Source organism: Myiozetetes cayanensis, unplaced genomic scaffold, assembly GCF_022539395.1.
Source record: "Myiozetetes cayanensis isolate MyiCay16 unplaced genomic scaffold, myiCay2020 scf14, whole genome shotgun sequence".
Taxonomy (NCBI): Eukaryota; Metazoa; Chordata; class Aves; order Passeriformes; family Tyrannidae; genus Myiozetetes; species Myiozetetes cayanensis.
The window spans coordinates 8,339,511-8,365,355 of NW_026087048.1; the positions used below are offsets into that span (position 1 = coordinate 8,339,511).

General features: G+C 42.1%; 1 protein-coding gene across 3 annotated transcripts in view; it reads left to right on the forward strand.

Moving 5' to 3' along the window:
* The first annotated feature begins 2,908 nt into the window (after positions 1-2,908).
* The window catches only part of MYO5A (myosin VA), a 99,732-nt gene continuing 76,795 nt past the window's right edge, over positions 2,909-25,845 (forward strand). For 2 of the 3 annotated variants that reach the window (XM_050309043.1, XM_050309044.1), the window contains exons 1-3: positions 3,691-3,741; positions 23,090-23,200; positions 24,262-24,433. In XM_050309043.1, the coding sequence (XP_050165000.1) occupies positions 3,706-3,741; positions 23,090-23,200; positions 24,262-24,433 (319 nt within the window). In that variant the 5' untranslated portion in view covers positions 3,691-3,705. Of the gene's footprint in view, positions 3,077-3,690; positions 3,742-23,089; positions 23,201-24,261; positions 24,434-25,845 lie in introns of those variants that run through there. The other variant, XM_050309045.1, reaches the window with a different exon arrangement.

Sequence of the window (25,845 nt, forward strand, 5' to 3'; positions counted from 1 at the left end):
TTTCATAGTTATCCTGTGACTTAGGTGCTGATGTTTGTGTAGCTCCAAGACCCATGTGCTGTATTTGCACAGTGAGCTCAGTCACCGAGGTTATGGTAACACCCTCTGTACTCTGCATACCTGCATGGCACATGATTTGCTCTCTTCCTACATATCTCTTGCATTACATTTCAGAGTTCTTAACTGTCCAGCCCGTTTTCTACAGCTAAAAGCCCCAGGCCTAGTCCTTGTAGTGTGAGAATATGAGAAAGGGTAGGAACTGACTTTAGCCTGTAAATCCCTCTGTCATGACTGTGAAAGCCATGTGGAGTTAAACTGATGGTCAGTGTTGAATATACAGTGCTTTTCTGAAGGAGTGGGTAGGCCCATGCACTGGCCATGCACTAAAATATTATTGCTGTGCCTTTAATGATTTCCCTTTTTGTTTGGCAAAGAGAGGACTCGCTGCTCACTTGCAGAACAGTGACAACAGAATAGGAAGTCCTGTGTGAGAAGGGAATTTTTCTGCCACAGTTTAAGAGGTCATGGATGTGAACAGACCACAGATATAAGAAAAGAGATAGGACAGATGCTTTGTAATTTTTTTTCTGAAAAAAAATTACATAAAAATTCAATATAAAATTCTCCATGTGGACTGTGTCAAATGCATCAACTATACATTGTCATCTGGCATACCCTGAGATATATTCTCTGAAAATAATGCCAGCTTTTTGAAAAGATGTGCAGGATAAGAGATTATGTCATTTAAAATCTTGCCAACAAATATTTGATGCAGGAGCTGCATCTTAATAATGAAGTAGCCAGTCTGGATATATTACAAACAGGTTGTCTCTTGGCAATTTTCAGTGCCCCCAATTTCTGTCCTTAATGACAGATTTGAAATCCTGGTTTATGCAAATTGTGTCAAATCATAGCATATTTTGGACTCGGATATCTATTTTTTGCTGTGGCTTATAATTACATTTGGCTCCTGAGCTCCATCTGTGAATGGCTGAGATCAGTAATCCACCACCAAGCAAACTCCTGAAATGAGTGTCTTTGAATTTAGAATACCCTAAAGAAAGGGTATGAAATACTGAACATGAGGCAGCACAATCATTGTGGGGAGGTTCAGGTCCCTTCTGAGAACAAAACTTGACATTTCAGTTGTGTGTACAAGCAGATTCTGAGATTAAGGGTTTTCAGGGGGGATGATCACACTCTTGAATGAACCACAAGTCACTTCTTCATTACACATGAAAGAAAGATGACCAGTAGCTTTAGTATAGATCTGGTTTGCCCTAGCATACAGATGAAGAGCAACTATGCAAGCTACTTAGCCAAAACCTCACCCCTGACCTGGACAGCAGTTCCCAGGAACCCAGTCTGGGCTTCTTGTAACACTGAGAGTGAATGTCCAGTTCTGCTGATGGGACTGACCATCCTGGCATGAGACAGTAACAGCAATTGTGGTTGATAATCCTGGATATACTGGTAGAACGGCGGAAGAGAGGTATTTCTTAAATTCAGCTCACATTATTTTGAACTCTCCCAGTATAATCAAGAATTTTTTAAATCTCTATTCTGAATTTACTAACCTTAGTTTCCTAGCTGTGAAGGCCATATATATCTTCACCTAATGCAAACAACTGGGTAAGGCTCCATATTTTCATCTTGGCTATTTTTCATTTGTGCTTGCTGCTTTCTCCATCTTCTTTCCTTTAGATAGCAGCAATAATGTATAGCTGGATTACAGCATTTATTTGTTTGTTTTGAGAGTCAAAATAGTGTTGTATCTCTGGCTGTTTACTAATTGACGATTTAGTTTTGACCCATCTCTTTAGTGGCTCATTTTCTCTATAAACAGGTTTGTCTGTTTGTTTAATAGTCACAGCAAGTTTCAGGGGAAGTACAGATACTACCCACTCAATACACAGCTGTTTTCTAAACAGTTGAATTTTGAGAGAGGATAAATCGTCAAAAGCATGTTGATGGAAAGTGTGGCAAACATACCTCTTCCAACTTGTTTTGTATTTTGGACCACTTGAACTAGAAGGATGCATTTCCAAGGTGAAAAAGGGAAAAAAAAAGATAGTAACAGATTCACTTGTGCTGTCAAAGAACTCTTACTGTAAAAGGGACTTTTAATGAATCATAAAGCAATGAGGTATCATCTTGAGACCTAGCTGGAATATGGATTATACTTTTCCTTCCTTTTTGACATGGATGTTAAACTTTTCAAAGGTGTGTACCTCCATGTCTTGGTGAGAACTGGACTTACTGAAGGAGCTCGTTTGGGCCCAGTTCTCTTCAGTGTTTTCAGTAGTGGTTTGAAGGACAGATGCAGTCAAGCTGAAAGAGGCTGCAAACAATTTGAATGATGGGATCAGAACTGGAGAGAAAAATAATGGGAAACTTGGCACTTGAGAAATTCAAGCCAAAATACACAATGGGAATAACTGGATGGGTGGTAAGATGGCAACCAGGCACACAGAGGCTTCAGCAGGCTGTGACAGATGTAAATCCAGAAAGATGAGGCAGCTGCACAGAAGATTCACCTCCCGCCTGCCTTGAGAGGACAGGTCCTGGGGAAGGAAGGGGCCGTTCCTTGCACCTGGTGGTGCCCTGACTGCGGAGCCTCGAGCAAGGCACGGGCTGGGGAGCAGCGAAAATTATAAACATCCCTGATGACGAAACGAGTGATTTGCTCCGTCTAGGAGAAAAAATAAAATAAAAAGAGAAAGCCTATACCGAGGGAGAGGAGGAATACCGGCCCTCGGGGTCCGGGAGCAGCAGCGCCGGGGCCCCCGTCGGAGCGCCCTGGGCGCGGTGCCGGGGCCGCGTCCCGCCCGCCGGGGGGAGGCATCGCGCTCCGCCGCCCTCCGTCCTGCCCGTCCCTGCCCGTCCCCTCCGCCGCTCCCACAATGCACAGAGCCCGCCAGGTAGCAGCAACATGGCGCGGGCCGCCGCCTGAGCATCCTCCTCCTCCTCCTCCTCCTCCTCCTCCCGCCCGCCTCCGCCTCCCGCCGCCGGGCTGCCGCAGAGGGGCCGCCCGCCCGCGCCCTGCGCCATGGCAGCCTCCGAGCTCTACACGAAGGTAGGGCGGCGGCGGGGCCGGGGCTGCGCGGGGGCGGCCGGGCCGCGGGGCGGGCGAGGCGGGTGCGGCGCGGCTCGGGCGAGCATCCCGGGCGGGCACCCCGGGCGAGCATCCCGGCCGAGCCATGGGGGACCGCGGGCAGGGACCGGCGCTGCTTCCCGCGGCCCCGGCGGGAGCCGGCGGCGCTCCCCGCGGGAGCCGCATCCCGGCGGGCGCGGGGCCGGTCCCCGCTGTACCGGAGGGGCTCCGCGCCCCGGGCCGGGCGGGGGGCGGCGGGGCCGGCCCGGGGGTAGCGGCCGGGGCGGCGCCGGCAGCGCGGCGGGGACGCGCCCGGGGGGAAGCGCGGCGGGTCAGCACGGCCGCTCGGTTATCGCCTTCGGAAACACCTTCCCGACCCCTGAGGAAAAACGACTTCTACGACATGAGCGCTTTGATATTCAACTACCCTTTTCTGGTGACACTGCACCTTCGGATTATATTTATTCTTTTGGCAGCCGTTCAGAAGCCCTGCAGTCAGCAGTGATGCGCAGCGTGACTCTCATATGCTCTTTAATCAGACATTTTTCTAATCGTTTTAGCCCTGTGTGTTAGTATCTCATCAGCTCCTACCTGAAAACAGTTCCTGATCTATGCATCTTGATGATGGGCAAAGCCTGCAAATTGAGGTGTGGAAATGGTTTTGTTTTTATTATTCTGCCTTGAGCTAGGGCAGAAATCTGGAAGAAATGACAGACAACAGGTTTTTAAGGGCAGGAGGGACTGGGGTCACCAGAATGGAGTGTACAGCGTAACATGGCAAACTGCAAATACTTCTTTCAAAAAGCTTGCATAGTCAAAGTGTGTCATTAGGAAAACCATGCCATCTAGATCCTTGAGCCACTTCCCGAAATACTCCCAAATTATCCCCATTCTAGCATGGTGGGTGAGGAAGGACAGACTTTTTGTTTTGGCATGAATAGGTCACTTTATTGGTAGAGTCCTCCTACTCAGAAGTGGTGGGACAGCACATTGACTGTGCATCAGGAAAAATCAAACTGGGTAGTCCCTTCAACAGGCTTGACTGTATCTGAGTAGTATATAAGAGAGATTGAATGGGAGGAGGTGAGGTTCATGCAGCACCCCCTAAAGAATGCTGTTATATTAGTGGTATATGACATCTTGGTGTCTTGTGTCCCACAGAAGAATATCTCTTTGAACTGTCATTGCCCAAAGGGATGAAAATTACCATTCTGGTCAAGAGAGCCATGGTACTGCAGAGTTGTTCCCCAGTGCCCAATAGACCTTCTCTGTGTAAGGACTTATTTTGGAAAGGTGTTCTTGATTTATCTCTCTTTGTAGATGTTCTTCTTATGGAATTGAAATGTCTCATAAAGTGTTGATCAGAATACTTTCTCTCTTTTTTTTTTTTTTTTTTTTTTTTAATTTCCAACCCTATCTGACCTTGAATTCCCTTCCCTGAGTGGTTGAATTCTTTGGTCAGAAGCTGCTCCAAAAATGTGGGCGTGCTGTTGTGTTGGAACTGCATTACAGTGGAAAGCTCAAGGCCCCTTGTAGTTTCTGAGGAAGGTCTGGCTCAGAATCAGGCAGGCCAGGGTAGGAAACCTGCTGGGTGTTCAAGAGAGATGCTCTGCTGTCTTCCCTCTTTGCTGGCTTTTTCCCCAAGTAAGGGAGGCATGCTGTTTAAATCCCGTTCAGTATCTCATCCTTGATTAGGTAACATAAATAATGGATTTAAGGTCAAAGCACACAGAGTTAAAGAGAGCAAACACAAAGTTGAACAAGCGCTGGGATGATCCTGCAGTAGGGAGTTGCTGGATGACGAAGGCCAGTGAGATTGCTTCTGGGCTTTTACTCTCACACCACAGGCTGTTCTTGTCCTCTTTAGAGACATACTTAGGCACAGAAAGAGCGAATTTCACATCTTTTTTATACTGGTAGGCAGAGTCAAGATATTCATTCAGGGCAGCTGCTTAAAGTACCAGAGCTTCCAGTATATTATCAACTCTTACTGTATGGTATTGGCACAGATATTTTGCTGGCAAACAGGGTCAGGTATGGATGTTCAGCACACTGTTGCTTGCTGTGTGCATGCACATGTGTGTCCTGAAATGAAGTACCTGGCAGCTGTCTCACTCTCTCCCATTGGAGACTCACATCCCAGCTTGCCTGTGTTGTTCAGGTAGCTGTGTTCATGTCAGTAACTGGAACAATGGTTGTTAAAATTATGTTCATTGACTGGGTGACCAGTGTTGCAAAGGAGCTGTCAGCTTCACTTCAAACCTTGTTTGAGAACAGGAGAAACAGACTTCTTATTTCCAGCTGCTGGTGGTGGGAGTGGGGCTCTCTGCTGTGTGCTTCAGTGTGTCCAGCTTTGCTAATATGTTATGCCTTCAAATTTGGTTTCTTTGTTGCCAGCACAAAAATAGCACTCACTGTCCCAACCACATCTTGAAATAGCTGAAAGGAACTCTTATTTTTCCAAGGCAAGTTATTTTTTGTTAGAAACCAGCAGTAGAGATTTTTGAAGAAGTTGTGCCACACCTGAGAAAGCCCTATTGCTTTGATTCATTCCAGGTGTGTATCTAAACTTAGTGACTGTGTGGCCAGCCTTGTAGCTGCACGTAGTTGTAGTTAATATGGAAATCTGGATTTAAGTTAAAGGACTGGTTCTAATGCCCTCCCAAGCTGGTTGTGAGCAATGGGCCCAAATCATGCAGGCTTTGTATTCCTGTGCCCAGTGATACTGCAAACACAGACTCTGCTTGAGGGCTGTAGCTTCAATTTTTGGGTGCAGCAGCTTAAATTTGCTCCATGGGTTATATCCCAGGTATTTTTATTCAAAATATTTTATTCAAAATATTATTAATCAAAAAATTATATTTATTCAAAATATTAAAAATATTTTTATTCAAATATTCAAAATATATTTTATTCAAAATATAATTTTATTCAAAATATCAAGGCCTTTGAGCCTTGTCCTATTGGATGTATGTCAGTGGCAAGTGTGTGGTCCTACTGTAAGTTCATTTCTGAAAGTTTTGGGGTTTTGACTTTGGAAACAAACTGAGAAGAATCTTGGTGTGTTTTCTGGATCACTGTTGCCCTGCTGAGTGATGCTGGGGTGTAGTTGGCTAGTATTTCAGTAACTGTTGACCAACACCAGATATGTACCTACTTCTGCTGACCCATAAAAATTGACAGGGACAAACTAGGCCATGTGTCAGCTTTTGTTAAGTGCAGTTTGCTTTCCTTGGAAATCAGGAACAAGTGAGAATGCTTTGCCTAGAACTGGAACTCATCTGACTTCCACCACGTTTATGTTAGACGTTGCCTTCGTGGGTGTGATACCAAGCCCCAGAACGTGCTTTTGTTGCCTGGACACAAAAATCAACAAAAGAGATCAGACACTATGTTTGTGCCACCTCTTTTAAAGTCGTTGTGAAGAGCTGACATAATTCAGTCATTTTTGTTCTCCATTTCCATCTATTTTTCCCTGGGTTTGAGTTGTTTCTGTTTCATGCTGTGCTTTCCTAGAGCGTGCTGCTTTGCCCCTTCGGGATTTCTGTTTCCCTTTTGTATGGCTGTGTGCAGTGTGCTGATTTATTTACTTATCCATTAATTTATTTTCATTCTTGCTGCTACCAGTATGCTCCTCCCTTTCCATTACCTTGGAGATGAGGGCTAGCTAGCTCCAGCTAGCTGTGTCCTAACTTAGGGCCTGATCCAATTTCAGTTAAAGTGAGTGGAAATGTTCTTTTGAACATAGAGGAATCAGTAAACAGTTTTCACTGGACAACGCGATCTGGGCAAGCTGAACTCAGTAGCTGACCTTGAAATGGCTCAGTTTGGGGATTTATGAGCAGTAAATTGAGTTAGGGAAGTGTCAGAGGAAACTGCATAGAACAAAAAGCTGCTTGTGCTGTCCTCAACATCGCAAGTGGCCCTTTCTTGCTTTCCCGGGGCTGTTTGCAGCAGCTGCTCTGAGTGTGAAGCCAGGGGTGTTACAAGGCTTGCTCTTCTTCAGTTGTGCTGGGTCCTTGCAAGCAAAAATAGCAAATGGCAGATTCTGACCGGGTTATGGCTCTTCTTGGGTGTGTTTGTGGTACATGGGCAGGGAAATACAGCAAAGAGACCCCTCAGCGTAAGGGAGAAAATATAACTGTTTCAAAATCGCTGTGCCTATTATTGGGCTCTTCTTGGGATGTAAAAAAAAAAAAAAAAAAAAGCCTTAATTATGTAGTCCTGTATATTGCTGTTCAAACTGTTGTCCCAAAATAGGTTCTTTCACCCAGTGTGGAAGAGGCCAATCCACACACAGAATCGAGGTATTTAACTAATTTACAGAAAGTGGGGCCGGGGGGAAATCCACCAAGCCAATAAGATGACAACCAAAACTTTTCATTATGTATACATTTTAGCAAACAGAGGCGTTAATGGTCCTTGGCTACAAGTTATCTAGTTATCTTAATAGTTCGAATTGTTTAAGGAGACCCTCATTTCTTGTGCTAATTAGTACACGTGCTCAGTCTTTCTCTTCTTTTGGGTTGTTGGGTTTTTTGGGCCAGTGGCCATTGGTTATGATCTCCCCCTGCCGAAATTACCTCTTACCCAGTCAGATCTAATTCAGCACAGTTGATGAGTTGGCTTTATTAATTTCTTCCTTATCCTGGAGGTTCTGTGAAATGTCCTTGTGACCTGTAAATTCTGCTGCTGTTTCATGGATTAAATCTCCTTTCTTGTTGACTAGGCTTGAAAGTACACACAGATCAAACATCGAAGAACATCCTTTCTTAAGAAAACGTTTACATATTCCACATTTTGCAACAAAACTATTGCATGTGACCTAAGTGTTTTCTAAGCATTAAACAGTAACCACTTGTCTCAGTAGGTCACTGCTTTGTCCTTCCAGAACCCTGCTGCCCATCAGTGCAGAGATGGGGGTTGTTTATCTTCATACACAGCTTGGGTGTCCTGCTCTGGGTCCGAGGGGGACAGTTCAGACCAGAGAAGCTGTTGCAGAAATCAAATGTGCACTGTCAAGCAATTGCATCTGCACATGAGAGTGAGCCTTCACAGGATACTTTGTAACTGCACCTCTGCCTCTTCTTAAAACCTAATGCAGCAGCCCAAGAGGGAATATTTCAGTAGCTTCTCTGCTTCAGGGACCTGCTGTGTCACTGGAATGGCAACCCTGACAGTGACAGCTCACAACAGTGCGCACCCACTTTATTCCTATTGCCTTAAAACTGAAGGTGCTGAGGATATAATTACCCAACAGTCTAACAATACTTGGTTTAACCTAACCTTGATATTTTTCTTTGTTTGTGTAAAAGAAATTTCCTGTAGTCAAATGTCAGCCACAGTAGCTTAAGAAATTAAAAAGCTCTTAGCTTTCTAACAGCAGTTTTGTGACATGTCAGCAGTCTATCATCTTGTTAAAATACACTTGGGCCTTGGAAAGCAAGATGAGTGATGGTTTAAGTTGGAGCCTAGTCTGCACCAGAGCTGCTCCCCTGGGTGCTGAGTGTGTCTGGAGCAGGAAATGATGCCACCCTGGTGCGAGCAGAGACATACCAAGCTGTTTGTGAAAGCTTCTCACAGCCCACAAATAGTTTTTGGGAGGGTGTATCCTGTAGTCCTAATGAAACACTGAGAGTGTAGCATTGCTGGGAGCTATTTTTGGGAAGGGGAGATCATATTTTAAAATGTTCTTATTTTTTTCCTGTAGATCTGATCCTGAAAGTTGTAGGAATTCTGTGTTACATGTAAAGAACTGTGAAGGTTCCATTTATTATAATTGGTCTTATCTGTTTAGTTCTTTGATTAACATGTTGAAACATTCCACTAATAATATTAGTGGATTACATGGGATCCCCCTCAAACTGCCATCATCAATCCTTGCAGAATAGTAATGTCTGTACATGGAACTGCCACTGGTTATTTGCAGTCTGTTTCTACTGTAGGGATTTTATTGCATGTGCCAGGTGGCTTGAGTAATGGATTACTATTATTTTTTAGATAAATAAATAATGAAAGAAAGTGCTGTCAAGTTCCTGCTATGTCAGAAAATGTGTGTAATGACCACCATTATCTTTTGTTGAGCCACTGAGGTCCAGGTTGAGTTGTAAGGGATAGGCTGCCTGTTGAGCAGATTTACCTATCTGCTGGGGTCTCCTAGGGCCTTTGGGAGTTTAATCCTCTCCATGTGTTCTAATAACAAAGCAATTTGTCTCTCTCTTTATGAGACTCATTGCTTATTGCTTAATCTCTAGAAAGAAAAGCATTTTTGTTATTGAAATGGGCTCATTGAGGCAGCTAAATTGAAGGAAGTCACACAAATGTCCAGGATCACATGGTTGCACTGTTTCTGGATGGTCTATTTTTAATAGGATTTCAAAGAAGCAAGAAGCGACAGTGAGGTTAACCACAGGTGGTGTTTGTGCTGTGAGGGAAAAGCAGTGTGCAGCTGTAGGGCCTGTGCCTGGATTAGGCTCTGCAGGAGACTCTGGAGGAGCTTGGGGTGGCCTACAGGGACATTCATGGAATCTCAGAATGGATCAGGTTGGAAAGGACCACAGTGGGTCATCTGGTCCAACCTCCCTGCTCAAGTGGAGTCATCCTAGAGCACATGGGACAGGATTGTGTCCAGACAGTTCTGGAAAACTCCAGTGAGGGGAACTCCACACCCTGCCTGGGCAAACTGTTCCACTCGCACAATAGAGAAGTTCTTCCTTATATTCAGATGGAACTTCCTGTGCATCAGTTTCTGCCCACTGCCTTGTGTCCTAGAGGTTGGTACCACCACCGAGAACAGCCTGGCTCCATCTTCTTGGCACCCCCCGCTTTAGATATTTATACACATTAATGCATAGTAATGTATTATGTTTGTACGTTAATTTATACACATTAATTGAATTCAGGTTTCGTTCCTTGGCAGCACAAAGCACACACAAAACAAGTATTTAATTATTTGAAGTTTTGCTTGTGTTACTGGAGACTTTGACACCTGCATGTATATATGAGCATACTACAGATGTTGCTGGTTTGAAGGCATCTTGGCTGGAGCGAAGATGATGGATGCAGGTTTGCTTTGTGCTGTCACGCAGCAAGAGCTCCTCTGATAAGAGCCAGTGATTTGTTTTATGCCTCTTGATTCAAGTCAGCTTACCTTGGCGTGCATGTATGAAGTTAGAGACGAGCAGAGTCCTTTGCTTAGCTGTGTTTTCTTTCACGTGCTTGAAGGTGCAGAGGTTATCTCTGATCTAATTTTGTGCTCACTGTAGTGGAGCAGTGTTTACTCCTGCGTGTACTGAACTTGACTCCGATAGTGAGTATTTGTACAGTTGGGCCCAGGGCCAAGAAACGGCATTTGGGCAGGGCTTTTGTTCCTGATGCTTCATTAGCAAGCTACTCGAATGAGTTGAAGCAGCAGAATGTACCTTCTGCTTGTCTTCTCTGCTGCTGAAATAGCAAGGAAGAGCTTCCTACTTGCCATCAATAATAGGAGGTTCTTGTTGCAGAAAATACGGAGTTAGGGTCAGAAATAATCCCATGGTTCTTGGAAATTTTCATCATGTCTGTGACGTTCACTTTTTCATCTAACTAAGTCATTCTGCTTATTTTTGCAGACCATAACCCCACTCATGATATGCCACAGCAGATGTATGCTCTTGTTTTCGGGGTGAAGCTTCTAGGACTTTGATTGGTTTAAATGGGTATCAAAACTTTTAAGTACGTGGAAAAGCATTAGGCTTGAAATTAAACCTGTTATCTAAAATTCGTGTATGAGAGAGAAAATTCAAGCTGTTTTGAATTCAAAGGCTCTTCATACAGTAGCTTTTCCCTTTTGTTGGCTTTACTTTTGAGCCGTTTCCAGGGCAGTGAGTTGTGTGATTGGGTTGCTAAGGCCTTGTTTACCAACACTAATGGCAAGGCTTTTAGTGACTTTCCTGGCAGAGAACAGCACTCACACGCCTGTGCCAGTGCCACCCTCTGCTTAGGACTGCATCATTTCCTCCTCATTCTCAGTGTTGCTTGGCTTTGCTTAACTGGGTTTGCTTAAGCCTGATTCTGCAAAGATTTATCGTTATCCCGTGTGAGTAATCACACATTGCTTAATTTTGTGCTTTGAAATCAAGCACATAAATCTGAGAGATCAAACCTTTTGTTCTCTATTTCTTCTTACTACAGGGAAATAATTTTGCTCTCATATACATATATATGTTTGGAATAATTTGCGCAGGAAAACAAAACATCCTAAGCGTGTCTCTTGCCAAGTTCTCTGTGGATAGCTCTGTGTTCACAGCATTGCAGTAAGTTAGGACCTGTCTACTTAAAGCCCAGTTTTAATGTTTAATAGCTGTAGTGCATATTCAGGAGAAGCTTCCCCTTTGAGGACCTCTGCCATCTCATGGTATCTCTCATCTTTTAGCACGGTCCATTTTTTCAGTTTGCTCCACATGAAACCCTGTGTGAGATGGGTCACCTGGGCTGCCCAGCACTGCACAAACGTGCAGAGCACAGTTATCCGAGCTGATGATCTTGATGGCTTTGGAGTCTTCCTGTTCCTGGCCGTCCAGGTCACAACAGGAGCAGTACGGCTGCTTGCAGTTAGTTACAGTATTTAATAGTTTTGTTTCTATGTATCAGTCTGTTTATATTCAAATAAAACGTGAGGAAGAGATCAGTGCTGGCTAAACAGTTTGTGTGTGGGGTTTTGTGTGTTTTGGTTCAGTTTTTCATTCGTTTTTAAAAAGAGGCTCAGTAGTTAGTGTGGTTACATTAGAGGACTGCCTTTCCTGCTGAATTCTGGGCATTAAGCAGCTGGAATGTAAGCACAGGAAACATTAGGCACTGATAATGAAATTTAAAAACTTCTCTCCTCCCAAATGTCTGTGGACTGCAGATACTGACCCAGCTTTTAATGTATCTGCAAATTTTAGTTTTGAAGAAGGTCCAGATGCACTACTTATGGAAACAGAGATCTCGTGCTTTACACCTTCTGTTCTCCTTAGTGGCATGGACTTAATGTCTTTGGCCTGTTAGTCAGGGACAATAGCAAGAACTGTCACAGATCTTTCAATAGCTATGGAAGTACTCAAGGCTGGGGTAAAGCTTCTTAAAAGGAAAAGAAGGTACAAACTGAACATCAAAAAGCAAGTATGAATTAGAAGTCACCATGCTGATGAATGGTTTGAGGGAGCAGTATGAAGATTTAAATGGAGGAGAATCAGTCAGGAACGCAGAATGCAGCTGTGTTTTTGTCTGTGTCACCTCCAGGCTGTTTGGTGAAAGTTGTGGCTTTTTCCTGAACATCTTGAAAGCTGTTGCACGTCCCTCTTTGTTCATCAGGTCTCCATTTTTGCCATTTAACCCTGCTTCAGGTGTGGCTGTAGGTAAGGCTGCCAGGGTAATTCACATAGAATAAAAGCTGCCACTGGCACTTAGTGGAAGTGGCTTGATGAGTTTATTTAACTCTCGGGAGACAGTGAGGATGATTGAGAGCAGACTCTTCCAGGCTGCTTACTTACACTGTGGTCTGATGAGAGCCCTCCCTCGCTTGAAGATTAAATGTAAAGGCTAAAGCATCATTGTTTTGAAGAGGTCTCATTCTGTGTGAACACAGGGGGAGATTCGATGTGTGATTTGTTGTGTCGTTTTCCAGGATTGATGTATGGGTAGATGCAAACTGCACATTTTTAGCTTGACAGTCCCAAATGTAGAAGAACAGAGACTTCTCAACGGAGTGACTTTCATACCCATGTGGTCTCTTTTTTGTAAATGGATATGAAAAATCAGGAAGTCGTGCTCAATTACCAATGGTGTCTTTGAGTTCTTCCATTTGATTATCACAAGACGAGAGAATGTTGTGATTAGTTTGTGATTTATGGGAGGACACTCTTCCTCTTTGTAGAGACAGAGAAATAACCTAAAAATACCATGAGTCAGTCTAACAATGAGGGAATTCATTGCCCCAACATGGCTTGTCACACGTTACTCTCTGCCGACTCCATGGGTTATTCACAAGTATCTTTAAAGCAGATGACCTCAGTTGTTTTGCGGAGGAAACCAGAGAGAGACGTTCCCAAGTTGCCTTATGAGTTAGTATACACCAAAACAAGATATATGGAAATATATTCCATGGAGATTGAGCCTATTTTGCCTGGAAAGGAAACACCAACTCCCTCTGAAAGTGCTGAAAATCGGTGTTACAGGAGATATGGGACGGAAATAGATGTTTTAGATTATATGTATGTTAAAGTAAGTAGAATATGTTTGATTGTCTTCTTGATTTTAACATAAGCATACAGGTCTGTATAGCCAAGCATATAATTGCCTATTGATATCATAGTATTGTAGTATAATAGATTATTGATAGAGGTTTAAAGTAAATAGAGTTTTGACTGATGATCTTGGAGATACATAAAGAAGAATTTTTCAAACATGCCAGACATTCGTTTCACTGTTCAGAAGATTATCTCCCTTAGGAAAAAAAATGACAAGAGGAGAAATATTTGCAGAAGTTGTTAGAATTTGATGTCGGAGTGCACTTCTTCCTTGTGACAGTCTTACATATTGGAAATGTAAAGGTGAAATAAACGTTTTGTAAACAGTCAAATAGGTAACACTCATAGAGGAAAGGAGTGGAGTAGTTTCTCTAAGGCTAAATATGGTATGATTGAAAATATGCTTCAGTTTGTGTGAAGGGTTTTAATTTCACTTCCCTCTCCAACACAGAGGTGTTTCCCATAATTTCTCATGCTAATCAAGGTTAGCATTGCCCTGATGAAACGGGCTGGTACGGGCAGGACTCACAGCCCCACTGCTCCTCTGCCCCATTTCACTGGGGGGACTGGTGAGGGCAGGGCTGGAGATCCTGGGGAAGAAACGCAGCTGCTCTTGCTGGAGAGTTTCCAATAACACCGTGGCTGTTAACCCCAGTTCTGCTTTCACAGCTTCCCCCAGTTCTTGTGGAGAGAGTCTCTTAGGGAAGTTTATCTCTGCTCACTGGTTCTGAGCTTGAGCTTGCCCAGGTCATTCGTACCAGGTCATTTCGGTTACCTGGTGTGGGGACTTATTGTTAATTACTGTTAATTTCCCATGAAAAAAATGGTGAAACTAAATACAGCTTCATTAGATGTGCTTCACTGGAGTCAGGTTGCTGTTTTAATATGTAAAGGTGTCTGTGATGTGGACTGGACCATAGTGACCGTTACAGTCTGGGCTTGCAAAGTAAAACTAGTTTTCCCTGAATAACTCAAGCTAAGTCAGTAAAACCAGCCTGGGGATTCTGTGTTGGTCTAATGAAAAATACTCAGTTGATCTTTGATATTTAAAACCTCAGTTTGGTGTTTTACTTTAAGTGTGACTTTTTGAGGGGGCTAGGATTAAGTAAATGCAAGGGAGTGCGATTGGGCATGAGATCAACTTTACAGAAAAAGACTCAGAAAAGTATAGCCTTATCTACTATCAAAGTTTGTGTCGAATATATTTCCTTTCACTTTTAACTTTTAAATTAAACTTTCACAGTTAAGTCAGCAATTGTCCATGCTCCAGATGTTTTACAGATAGGAGAAAATGTAGCCTTATTTCACTTCTGTGAGCTAGGTAATCAATTATGGCTCCACTTCTTTCTCAGTAACTTCTTGTTTCAAACTCCCTTGCTGTAGGATGGCATGGTGCAGTGCATCTGTCTGATCAATACAGCCCTTTATTTTCCTTTCCTGCCTAAACAAGTTGTAGACACACCAGATAATCTCATGGCAGCGATGCAGATGGCTCAGTGCTGAAGCAGAGACACTGAGACTAAAGACAGCGCTTCCTCCTTGTGTGTGTGTGAACCCAGGATGGACTCCCAGCTGCAGCCAGAGCTATGGGCTTGCTCCACCCATGAGCAAAACTGGGGCTGTGCCCTGAAAAGCGTGTAAGGAACACGAGGGTCTGGACAGAATTTGTACCAAGGGTCTGGAAATAATACTTACTTCTCCATTTAGGTAATTATGCTGTGAAGTCTATGTTATGACTTGCATCATCTCAGTGTTTCCTCTTGTTTCATTTGCCCTTGTAAGTGTTTGTGTTCTTGAATCTTAAATTCAGGCACCCATGAATTTAATCATGACACTGAGTATTTTTTTTGTGTAGACTTTTAAAAAATTTTAAATTGGAGAATCTTTGTAATGTACTGTCAGCATTCACTGTAAGCACACAAACATGAAATCATATATCCCTTTCCTAATAATCTTTCTTTGGTGCAACGTGTCTCATTAGCTTAATATTCAGGAGAACTGCAGTTGTTTCACTTGCCCTTAAATTTTTGTGGCCACTCTTCTACAACTCTTGCAACTTTTGTAGCATGTTTTTCAGGTTGGATGAATTGTGAGTTTTAAAGAAGACTTATAATTAACTTCTTTTTTGAAATCATGGCCTTCCTTTTGGTGGTATGGATCGAAATGCAGTTCAGCATATGCCTCCCTCTGTGGATGTGACCCCAAGTGAAGTTTGACATGAGTCAGAATATTTTCCTGTCACTCTGTCTGGGGTAGGCGCCACACTGCTGCTCGATGTTTTTGCAGATCTTATTGTGGTTGTTCAGCTGTTTTGTGTCTCAAGCAGTGACCAAGACATTGGTGGTTTTGATGTAGCTGTAATTGCCTTATTTTTCAAAGATCTTGCAGGGCCGCGTTCAATCCTTTGATAGCTCTAGAAATCAAAACTGTTTCCACAAAATTTTCTTCAGCATTGATATTTCTATGATTATGGTTTTTTTAAGCCTGTTTATTTTAAAAGAACTTTTTTTTGCGGAGTGTACTGAATAAAATGAGAATAGCATACTGCAGGAAGTAAGACAGAAATGCTGCCTTTTCACTGAGGGTTTATGGTGGGTTCTTACACTGCAGGTTTGCTGATGACTGGTGGAGTATTAGGAATCCTGTGGACAGATGGGGCAGGTGGGAAGCCACAGGTCAGCGGTGCAGGAGCATCACTTCTTGTCCTCGTGGTGGTGGCAGGGATGTAGGGAAAGATGTGGCTGCGCTTCCCTCGTAACAGACTGGCCAGGCCACTTCGTGAAACGTCTCATTTTTCTGTCATTGGTCATGCACAGCCTCGACTGAGCCCTGTCAGAAGCATCACATAGGCAAATTCATGGTGTGCCCAGGCAGTGTTTCATGTGGTTTCCCACCACTGCCCAGTGGTTTTCAGCAGCGGGTGCTCCTGGCATCACGTGCCGAGTCACAGAGTGCAAGATGTAACCGTGGCTGCCTGGGGAGGGTGGAGAAGAGCCTGTGAAAGGGGATCTGTGAAATACAACAGGAGCTAACAAGTGCTGTTCTCGGATGCAGCAGCTTAGGGGGGTGAATGGGCAGTATTTTGATAGCTAAAGTATTGTCTGGTTTAATAACAGCTGATTATAAACCACATCTGTCTCCCTCTGTATGATATTTTGACGAGAAGGTCGAGTACAATCAACATAAAATGTAGAAAGCAATGTTTTTAAAGATTAAGCAAATTCACAACTACTAAACATTTCATGTGTTTTATCTCCTTAAAAATGTTTCTTATGAAAATTGTATCAATTACAACCTTGGAATATAACTGTTCTTTGATAGGTTTGATAGTTTAAAGCAGGAGACTGAGCTTTTTGGTCTGGATGTCAGGCCCAATGTATAGATTTGCAGGGTGACAGTTTTCTCTGAATTTCAGTGGAAAGGTTGCTGGTAACTGTAATATTTACAGAAATATGAAAATATACATTATTGTTTGCTGATCAAATTTGCCTGCGGTAGCGTGTGTATAGATATTCTGTGTTTGGGATTTAGGGTTTTTTGCATCACTTTGAAGTAAGGTGAAGTTTCAGGTAGGTGTAAGTCAATGGGCATTTTTCCAGTGGCTGAAGATGCAGATCTTGCTGCAGCAATTCTGTGTGGGATGCTGGTAGTTTTTGATTGTACCTCGTACAGTCAAGGCATGTTTGGCAAATGACATACAAGTTGCTTTTGTTGCTGCAAGTCCCCAGGCCCTAAATACGAAGAAGGCCTTTTAAAAATGCTTAAAAGCAGGAAAGAAAGCGGGGCGGGGGGGGAAGCTTTTATGTCTTTATGATTCAAATGTAGTGGATATTTATAGAGTAGATGAAGTGCTCAAGATTTTTTTTTTCATTGAGCTGTGATTCAAGGAGTTTCCTCGTGTGTGGTGAAGGATGTAGTGCCTTACCTGCATACCCGTGGGCACTGCGGGCGCTGTGACCCAAATTTGCAAACCCAGTGTCAGTGGTATGCAAACTCCTAGTGGTGGTGTCTTAGGGGGTAGCTCAGAGTCTGGGTCACTGTCTCCTGGATGCTGTTTGGCTGGTCAGGGAATTCCCCTGAGACAGAAACTGTCTTTTGATCTTCCTATTAGGTAGACTAACTGTGTGAGATTGTTTTTCAGTTAAAACATTAATACAAATTGTCACTTACATTTCCCCTCCCATATATCATGATTCAATGTCTTTTTAAATTAATGCTTTCCAAATATCAGGCCTTAAACTGTACAAGAGGTCTATAAATGGCTGTTGCTGAGCAACAAGACAGAAAATGCACTCCATGCCAAAGAGTGCTATTGCCTTTAAGAAAATCGATAATTTCTGTTTAGATTTTTTTTCCAAAGTTAATGATTGTGTTTCCCTCAGGCCATAAGAAGAAGTGAGATGGGTTGGTCAGAGGTTTTGCAGCAGCCCACTTGTCATGGAGATGCTCTACTTTCCTGTCCTCCCTGGTTACCTGGCATTTTTGTGAAAGGAGGGTAAAGTCCTGTGTGTCTTTGCAGAGTGCAGTCAGCAGCAGCACTTTGTCAGCAGGGGTGCAGTGTGTCCTTGGGACTGCCCACATATCACAGGACAGCACAAATTTTAGTGGCTTCAGCTGTGGAAGAAACGGGATCTCCTCCCACCTCCCATGTGAGTGATCGTGATCCCTTTGTAGGAGATCCAGGTTGGTCAAGTTAAGACTTGTGTTTGTTACTCACCTGGCCATCCATCTGCTTATGTTGATACTATAAAAGCTAAACTTTTTCAGGTGTTTCCAGGCTCAGTATTGTCACCCTTGGCAATGGCACTGTGAACCAGGCATAGGGGAAAATCTAAAGCTGAAAGGAAATTATTCTAATAGCATCAGATTGTGTTGTCAGAGCAAGCCCAGCCAGGGAAATCCCACAACTCAGAAATGCTTTTCAAATAACTTCGCATTTTGCATAGAGAAGTTCAACACTTGCTGTGTGAACTTTGATGACTTTGTGCTCTGTTTTGTTGTTATGACTTACTAGCAGAGATACTCTTCTTTTTCCAGCCTAATAATGCAGCTGGCTCTCTCCAGGTGGCCATGTTCAGTCAGCAACAGGTTCACACTGAATGGTTTTGGTGAAATTTGGCCTCGACTTTCACAAGCTGTTGCTGTTCCATTGGCTCCTTCAGCTCCTGCTACCAGGATTGACGGTATCTCTTTGATCCAGGCATAAATGAACTGCTTTATTCCTACCCAAAACCAAGGTCATTTTTGAAAGCAAAGGGGGCAATGTCCCTTGTATTTTTTTCATGATGAAAGACTGTGGTTATTGAGACTGTCTGTAAATAAAAAAAGAGATGATCTCTGCTGGAGTGAAAATGGTACCATTTCATTGTATGGGTAGATCTCGCTGAGAAACCAGGGGCAGTTTTCTGTGAGTTGAAATTTCCTTTTTCGTTCTAGAATGTTTATCATTTCATGAACTCTTTCAGGTCTTACTCTTTCAGCTCTTACCCAAAGAGCTGTTAAGCTGGAAACATAGTTGTATCTCCTTCCTCCATGTCTGTGATCGTGCAATTTGACTGCTGAAGTGACTGCTGAGCCGCTTGCATTGCTAATTCTGTCTGTCAGCAATGTCAATTAGTACTTCAAGAGGTTAATATCTCAGAAGAGAGGCTTTGTGAGTCATATGGTCTCATTTGATAGATAATTATTATAGTCTGCTGATTTCATCATGTGATCTGAGAAGAAATCAGGAGGTATGACAGAATGCTGTGTTTTCCTATTATTTTTTCTTTATTATATAAAATTGCAGTAATCCAGCCAATCTTCTGACCCACCAGTAAAACATGAAAACTTCTGTTTTTCTTTTCTGCTTTGAACTCTTTTAGAGTGTCTCTGTAGATATCAATAAACCACTGCCTTTCAGCAGCCGACTTGTCCTTCCTTGAACAAAGTGTGGTGCTCCACACTTCCATGGGATTTTGGAAATACGGGGTTTTTTACATTACTCTGATGAGGCTGGAAGAGAGCCTAGACAGGAAACTGAGATTTGAAATAGTCCTGTTATTATGCATTTAATTATTTGTTTTCCTTCTGAATTCAAGGGCATCTCATTTGTATCCCTTGTATTTTCATTCTGACTTTTAAACTAGTTTGGGTTAGGGAATGCTCCTGTGAATGCTGGGCTGGAGATATGCCCTTGTCAGGTGGAAGGATGTGCTGCATGTCCTCCATGTGCCTCTTTCAGGCCTACATTTCCAGTGAGGAGAGGAAGAAGTCATCAGTGGTGAGCCAGAATCATACCCACAGAGAAAGGACAACGTTATTATCTGGATAGCAAAGCTAAGTTTATTTGAGCCAAATCAATACTGAAATATAGAGTGCAAGTAACACTATTGGTAAGCTTGGGCTGACATGAAAGGTAGCAATATTTATCTAAAGTTTAATTTCACTGCCTTTCCTTGAGTAAATCATACTTGTATCTCCCTTATCAGAAGTTTTATTCAAAATTTGCCTTGAACTACCACAAAGAGTAATGTATTCTTGGGTCATAATCAGGCAGGATTACACTAAAATTCATTTGATTCTTGCTATAACTATTATTGTCGTTTCAGTGCTAGATTTTCAGACATTATTGTCATTTTTAGACTAGAACTTCCTTTTTGGAAGGCTGATTTGTATCAGTGTCTCTAAAAGTTTATCTTATTTTAGCCTTATTTAAATGTTGTCATATACATGATTTTATATACTATTAACTAAAGAGGGATGAATAGCAGATACCAGAGTAAGATTATTTCCCAAGAAAATGGGAAATGGTCCTGTTTCCACCAGGGGTGGTGCTTTGTTTTCCTCAAGAGGGTTGAATCCCACTGCAGGCTAGGCAGCAATGGGATTTTAGTGTCAACTGATTATATAAAAGCATGAAAATCTGATTTTGCTAATCATTCTGCTAAATTAACGAGGTGAAAATGTTGTGAAATGATTCAGTGCTTGTAATTAGGAACATCTCCCTCTTTCCTCCCACCCATTCTTTTTACCAGGTGTTTTCTTTGGCAGGCATTTAAGGCTAGGCACTGATGCTAGAGATGAAAAGCTACAGCCTAAGTGCTCACAGGATGACTTTAATATCTGTAGGGTTATGTCATGTGGAAGGTTCAGCTGTCGGTACTAACCCAGTTTCTATGGTGATCTGTTTTCTGCTTTCTCTTTCCCTTCTTTAGACAGTAGAAAATGTACAGTTTCAGCTGAATAAATTAAAGGTGCCTATTTCATGGTGCCATAGATCACATAGTTAGAAACTGCTAGGCAGCATTTGCTGCCTCAGGTTAACAGCATTTGTGTCTTACAGGCTGCTCCTTTCTCTCATCAGGAAACGTTTCTTTGTGTAGCCTAGAGGAAAGCAGCCTGCTGATCTGTTTTGCTAGACAGCAATTAAATGCTGTCCTCTTTTGTGTCACATTTGCTTTGCTTTCTGTTAATTCCTTGGAAGGAATGTCCCACCAGAAATACTGGGGATGGGGAAACTTCTGCTACAGCTTGGGGGTGGAACCTGCTCAAAGTGTGGTATGCATTCAGTCTTCAGATGTGTCTGATGCTGTGGCATCTTTGTGTTAAACTAAATAAACTTCCCTGATTTCTGGCAGGGTTCTGATTTTTAGGATTTTGCTTTGTTGTGTTTTGGGGTTTTTTTTTTAGTAATAGAGAGTTCTGTGAACAGATACATTGTGGTATACTTGGATGTATGGAGTTAATGAAGTATTGATTTTATGATTTGAAATTATGATATGAAATTGGGATTTTAAATTATTATTGTATAAAATGATATGTTTATGACTCTTAAGTTTTACAGGGAATCCTTTGTTTAAAAGCAGAAAGGAAAGAAAACATTCCTCCTGAGCACTGGACTTGAATACTGCACCTCTGTCATCAAGTGCTGGTTAATTGTTTTGGAATTGTTCTGTAGTTTCTGTGGGTTTGTAGTTGCATTGTGCATACCCTTGTTAGCACACACCTTCGTTTCAGCTCAAACAAGATTTCTTACCTTGTGAATTGTGGATACAGGGCTGAAAACAACTAATCCAAGTGCCCAGACCGTGGCTTCTGCTGCCACTTTCCTCCATTGCTGTTATATACGATGCCCTGTGAATGGCAGGGACATGTATTGAAGAATTGTTTTGGGGGATCTTTCATTTTTCAAATAATTTGTCAATATTTTGGGGAGTGGGGAAAAGTGTATGTAAATACTGAAGTAGTGCAGCACTTTTGTACTGAAAACACTAACAAATAGGCATGAAACTAATGAAGCTCAAAGAAAAAAATAAACCACACAACCACAAATTTACTACAAGGAGAAAAGTTTTCTTGTGTTTGCATAAAGTAGATTCTTAGGGCTGTCATTAACATCCAGTGAAGATGATGAAGAAAGAGCAGGTGTGGGAACATGGCATGTTGTGTAATGGGAACAATGAAAGTGAATTTTTATTTACTTAGTTCATTATCTGTCTCACTCAGGAGAGAGAATTGGTTTATGTGTGGCATAAGATTCTCAGGAGTTTGGGAGCTTTCAGAATGAAGGCAGCAGCACTGCTTTAAAGCCTGGCTTGTGTTAAGGGTAGAAGCAACACATTTTGTCGTGTCCTGTCTTGCAACAAGAAGACAATGTGAAGTTTGCCATGAAGTCTTGCAGAAAATCCCTAGCAGAAAAAAAGCAGTTTGTAATTTTCAGTAGTGGGAAAACTGGGTTAATAAGATGGTGGGGGGGGGAAGCTTCAACTTTCTTTGAGTCAGAGGATGCCATACAAAAATAAGTTGTGTAAGATTAGGTGGTGAAGCTGTATGACCAAATGCAGTTTCTCTGCCATTAAATACCGTGCTTTGGCAAATACATTGTAGTTATTTTGAAATAATTTAGTGGATCGAGAATGTTTTGCAATGAGGTGAGAATGACTACACCTCTAAAGCCAAGAACCCGTTTTGTTTGCAAAGGTGGTGGGTGTGGGGTGATCTCAGTGCTCTCTCTAGGCATTGCAAGAGCATCAGAAGCTCTAATATATTAAAAATATCACAGCCTTTTCCTTGTGTTACTCAAGAGCCATTTTAATTTGTGTGGTTTTGCATGTACATGCAACTGTATAAGTAACTAGATGGTTTCCATACACCTTTAATTCATTCTTGAATATGAGATAGCCATTATATCTTCACTCATTTAAAAATATGAATATTTTTTCTGTTTTTGAAAACAAGTCATATGTTTGTACTGGGTTACTTTTATGAGTAAGGTTTTGGTGAAAATGACCATTAATGGGAATCTTGTTTGTTGAGGTGTTTTTTCTACAGTTTGGAGGCTTTTTCAACCAAATATTTTCCATTTTTCTTTTGGCATCCTGGATATAAACCATTTTAAGATTGCTCGATTTGTACCTACAAAGGAAAGAGCTTTTAATCTCTCTGAAAACACTGATTTTTTTTCTTTGCAGATTTTCAGCATAGAATGTGTATCTTTGAATACTTTCTGCATGGAAAATGCATTTTTATCTCTGTGTAGGCAATAAAATTAAGCTTGTGTAGCCTTTTATCAATAGAACAATTTATTCACCTCAGATGTACTAATTAACTTCTCTTGCTTAAGGGTCTGGCTGTTAAACATCAATTTAAAAAAGAAAAAAAATTAGTTTGGTGTCCTGTATGTTGATGATTTAACTATAGTGCAACAAAACCTCACTGATCTTTTGCTGTTATTGTTATATTACAGTATGCCAGGGTTTGGATCCCTGATCCAGAGGAGGTCTGGAAGTCAGCAGAACTTCTCAAAGATTATAAACCTGGAGATAAAGTCCTCCAGCTTCGACTTGAAGAGGGCAAGGTAGGTCTGTGCGTTGTTCATAAGCTGATTGTTTTTGTTCTCGATCAGAGACTGATGCATCTGATGCAGGAAGCTCTACTGTCAAAATATATCTGGTTTTAGTTGTGTGCAATTAGTCTTGTCCACTCACTTCCTGTAGCCTTTTTTTTGGTGTGCTAAATTTTACTGTTTAGTTACAGAAATCAATTTTGACTTATTTTTAAAGTAAATTTAAAAATGGTTGCTTCTTTCCGCTGTCTCTTATGTTCAATGGCATCACCTTTCTCTATTATACCAGCAAAACTATAACCCTGGTTTGATATTCCAGGGAGAACAGTGTTGCTAGGAGAACAATGGTGCAGAGAAGGAACAGTGACTTTTAGGTGGAGCATAACCATCAGAAAATTAATAAAGATAAAAAGGGCAAGGATTAAGGGCATTACAAAAATGATGCTGTGTACTGTGTTGAGGAAATGGTGACATGTCTGCAAGGAGCTCACATCCTTCTTGATGGGTTTTTTCATGGAAGTAGCAGGAAAATAAAGTGATTTTGGATCTAGAGACAGATGCAGTTAAAACATCTATATTAGAGATTAATTTATATCTGCAGAAACTGTAAGTAGCATTTTTTTCTGTTTTTGCATTCTTCGCAGCATTCTGCCAATGTTTCTATGTTGTATTAGTGTGTATGAAGCTGGCTATAGATGGGTGGGAGTCTGCTTCCCCTGCCTGTTTTGCTCAAGAGGAAAATAATAGGGAAAAACTGGTCAGATTTAAGATATAGTGTATTTTGTTTTATTTAATAAAAAGGTATGGCAGCAAAAGCTTGGGGTTTGCTTAGGTAATAGTCTAGAAAGATGGCATCTCTATGCAGTTGCACATTGTACATATAGAAAACCCTTTGAGGAAATTTTAAATGACATTTTTTGAGAAAGAACAGCTAAACCAAATCACCAGATAATTTAAATTTTGCATTGTGTTTTTGTAACTTGGGCATGTTTTGCTGGGAAAAACGGCTGGAGGGACTGAACCAGAAACGGAAATGCCAGCTCTTTCAGCAAGTGTCTCCAATTGGTTTTCAGGACCTAGAATATTGCCTAGACCCGAAGACAAAGGAACTCCCTCCCTTGCGAAACCCTGACATACTTGTTGGTGAAAATGACCTCACAGCGCTCAGTTATCTCCATGAACCTGCCGTTCTACACAACCTCAAAGTCCGATTTATAGACTCTAAACTCATCTATACCTATTGTGGCAAGTACTGTCTTTTCATACCGTCATCTTTACAGAGAATGCCCTAGAAAGGAAAAGCAAAGTAGTTTGTTGATATGTGTGCCTTTAACTTAAAATCATTTAATGATAGGGCACGTCAGGCTGTTCTTAGGAAAACTCCCATGTTTGTGGTCATTGGGTTCATCAAGTAGGCTTGAGAGTATTAAGGTTCAGAGAAAACTGACTTCACTGTGTGTTCCTCTAACTTCCCAGGGGACTCTGTTTATAAAATGTGTGTTCAGCAATTTTAGCTTGCCAGTGGGATTCCTGTCTGGTTGGTGTTCCCCTTAGGCTTGCTTAGGTCAGCATGGGCTGGAGGAGGGGCCTCACGGAGTGCAGATAGAGGATGCCTTGGTGGTTGGTGGATTTGTTGCCCAGCTATAACCTCTGCACTGAGCTCCTCCGTCTCTGTTGGAAGATACCAGTTTATTTTCATGTTTTCAAATCAGGGCAAACTATAGGAGTGAATTTGTAACAGTTCCTGAGCCAGTGCTTGTCCTATCACAGTTATGATCTATCTTGGTTTTAAAAGTACCATTTAACTCACAGTTAAATGTAATTGCCAACTTGTAATTGCCTGTGGTACTTTTAGATGGCCAGAATGGGAAAAAGTTACTTTAATGATCACTTTTATCATAAATGCAAAATTATAACTCAGTGGTCTATTTTAAAGCTCTGTCAGGTAGTTTAGCCTCAAAATTTAGCCTTGATGCTTCTGGGATTTTTTTCTCTGTGTACATATGTTTCTTTTAAATCTCAGTGTTTAGTCAAAATACATTGCTAGCTTTTCATATATATAACCTTACAATATATCTAAACTTTGTAATTTTTAAAAATATTTCTCTGGTTTATCTGTACTTCTGACATGCGTTACAGCTCCACCCATGGTGATGGGTATGGAGAGCTACGACAAGCGGCACATTAAACATGTTGTGACGGACAGACTGCAGGCATTAACATCCTGCCACGTTTTGCTCACTCCGGCTGTTCCTAATCTGCTGATTCTCGGCAGAGTGCATCTGTTCCCAGTCCTGCTCTCAGCAGTGGCCAGATCACAGGGGAGTGGATCAGACTTTGCCACCCCCTGCTTACAGCCAGACTTCACTCCTGTAGGAGTGGGAGATGACTCATACCACATCTCATCCCGTCATGCAGTCAGAGCACAGAATAATTTAAGTTGGAGGAGACCTCTGGAAGTCTTCAGTGAAGCTTCCTACTTAAAACAGGTCTGACCAGATCAAGTTGCTCAAGGCTTGGACCAGTCAAAGTATCAGAGTATTTGAGTGTCATCAGTGATGCCTGGAGATAGACCATAGCCTCTCTGGGCAGCCCCTGCTGAGGGTGCGTGTTGCTGGGAAACCACCTCAGTTCCCCCAGTGGAGACATTTTCTGTG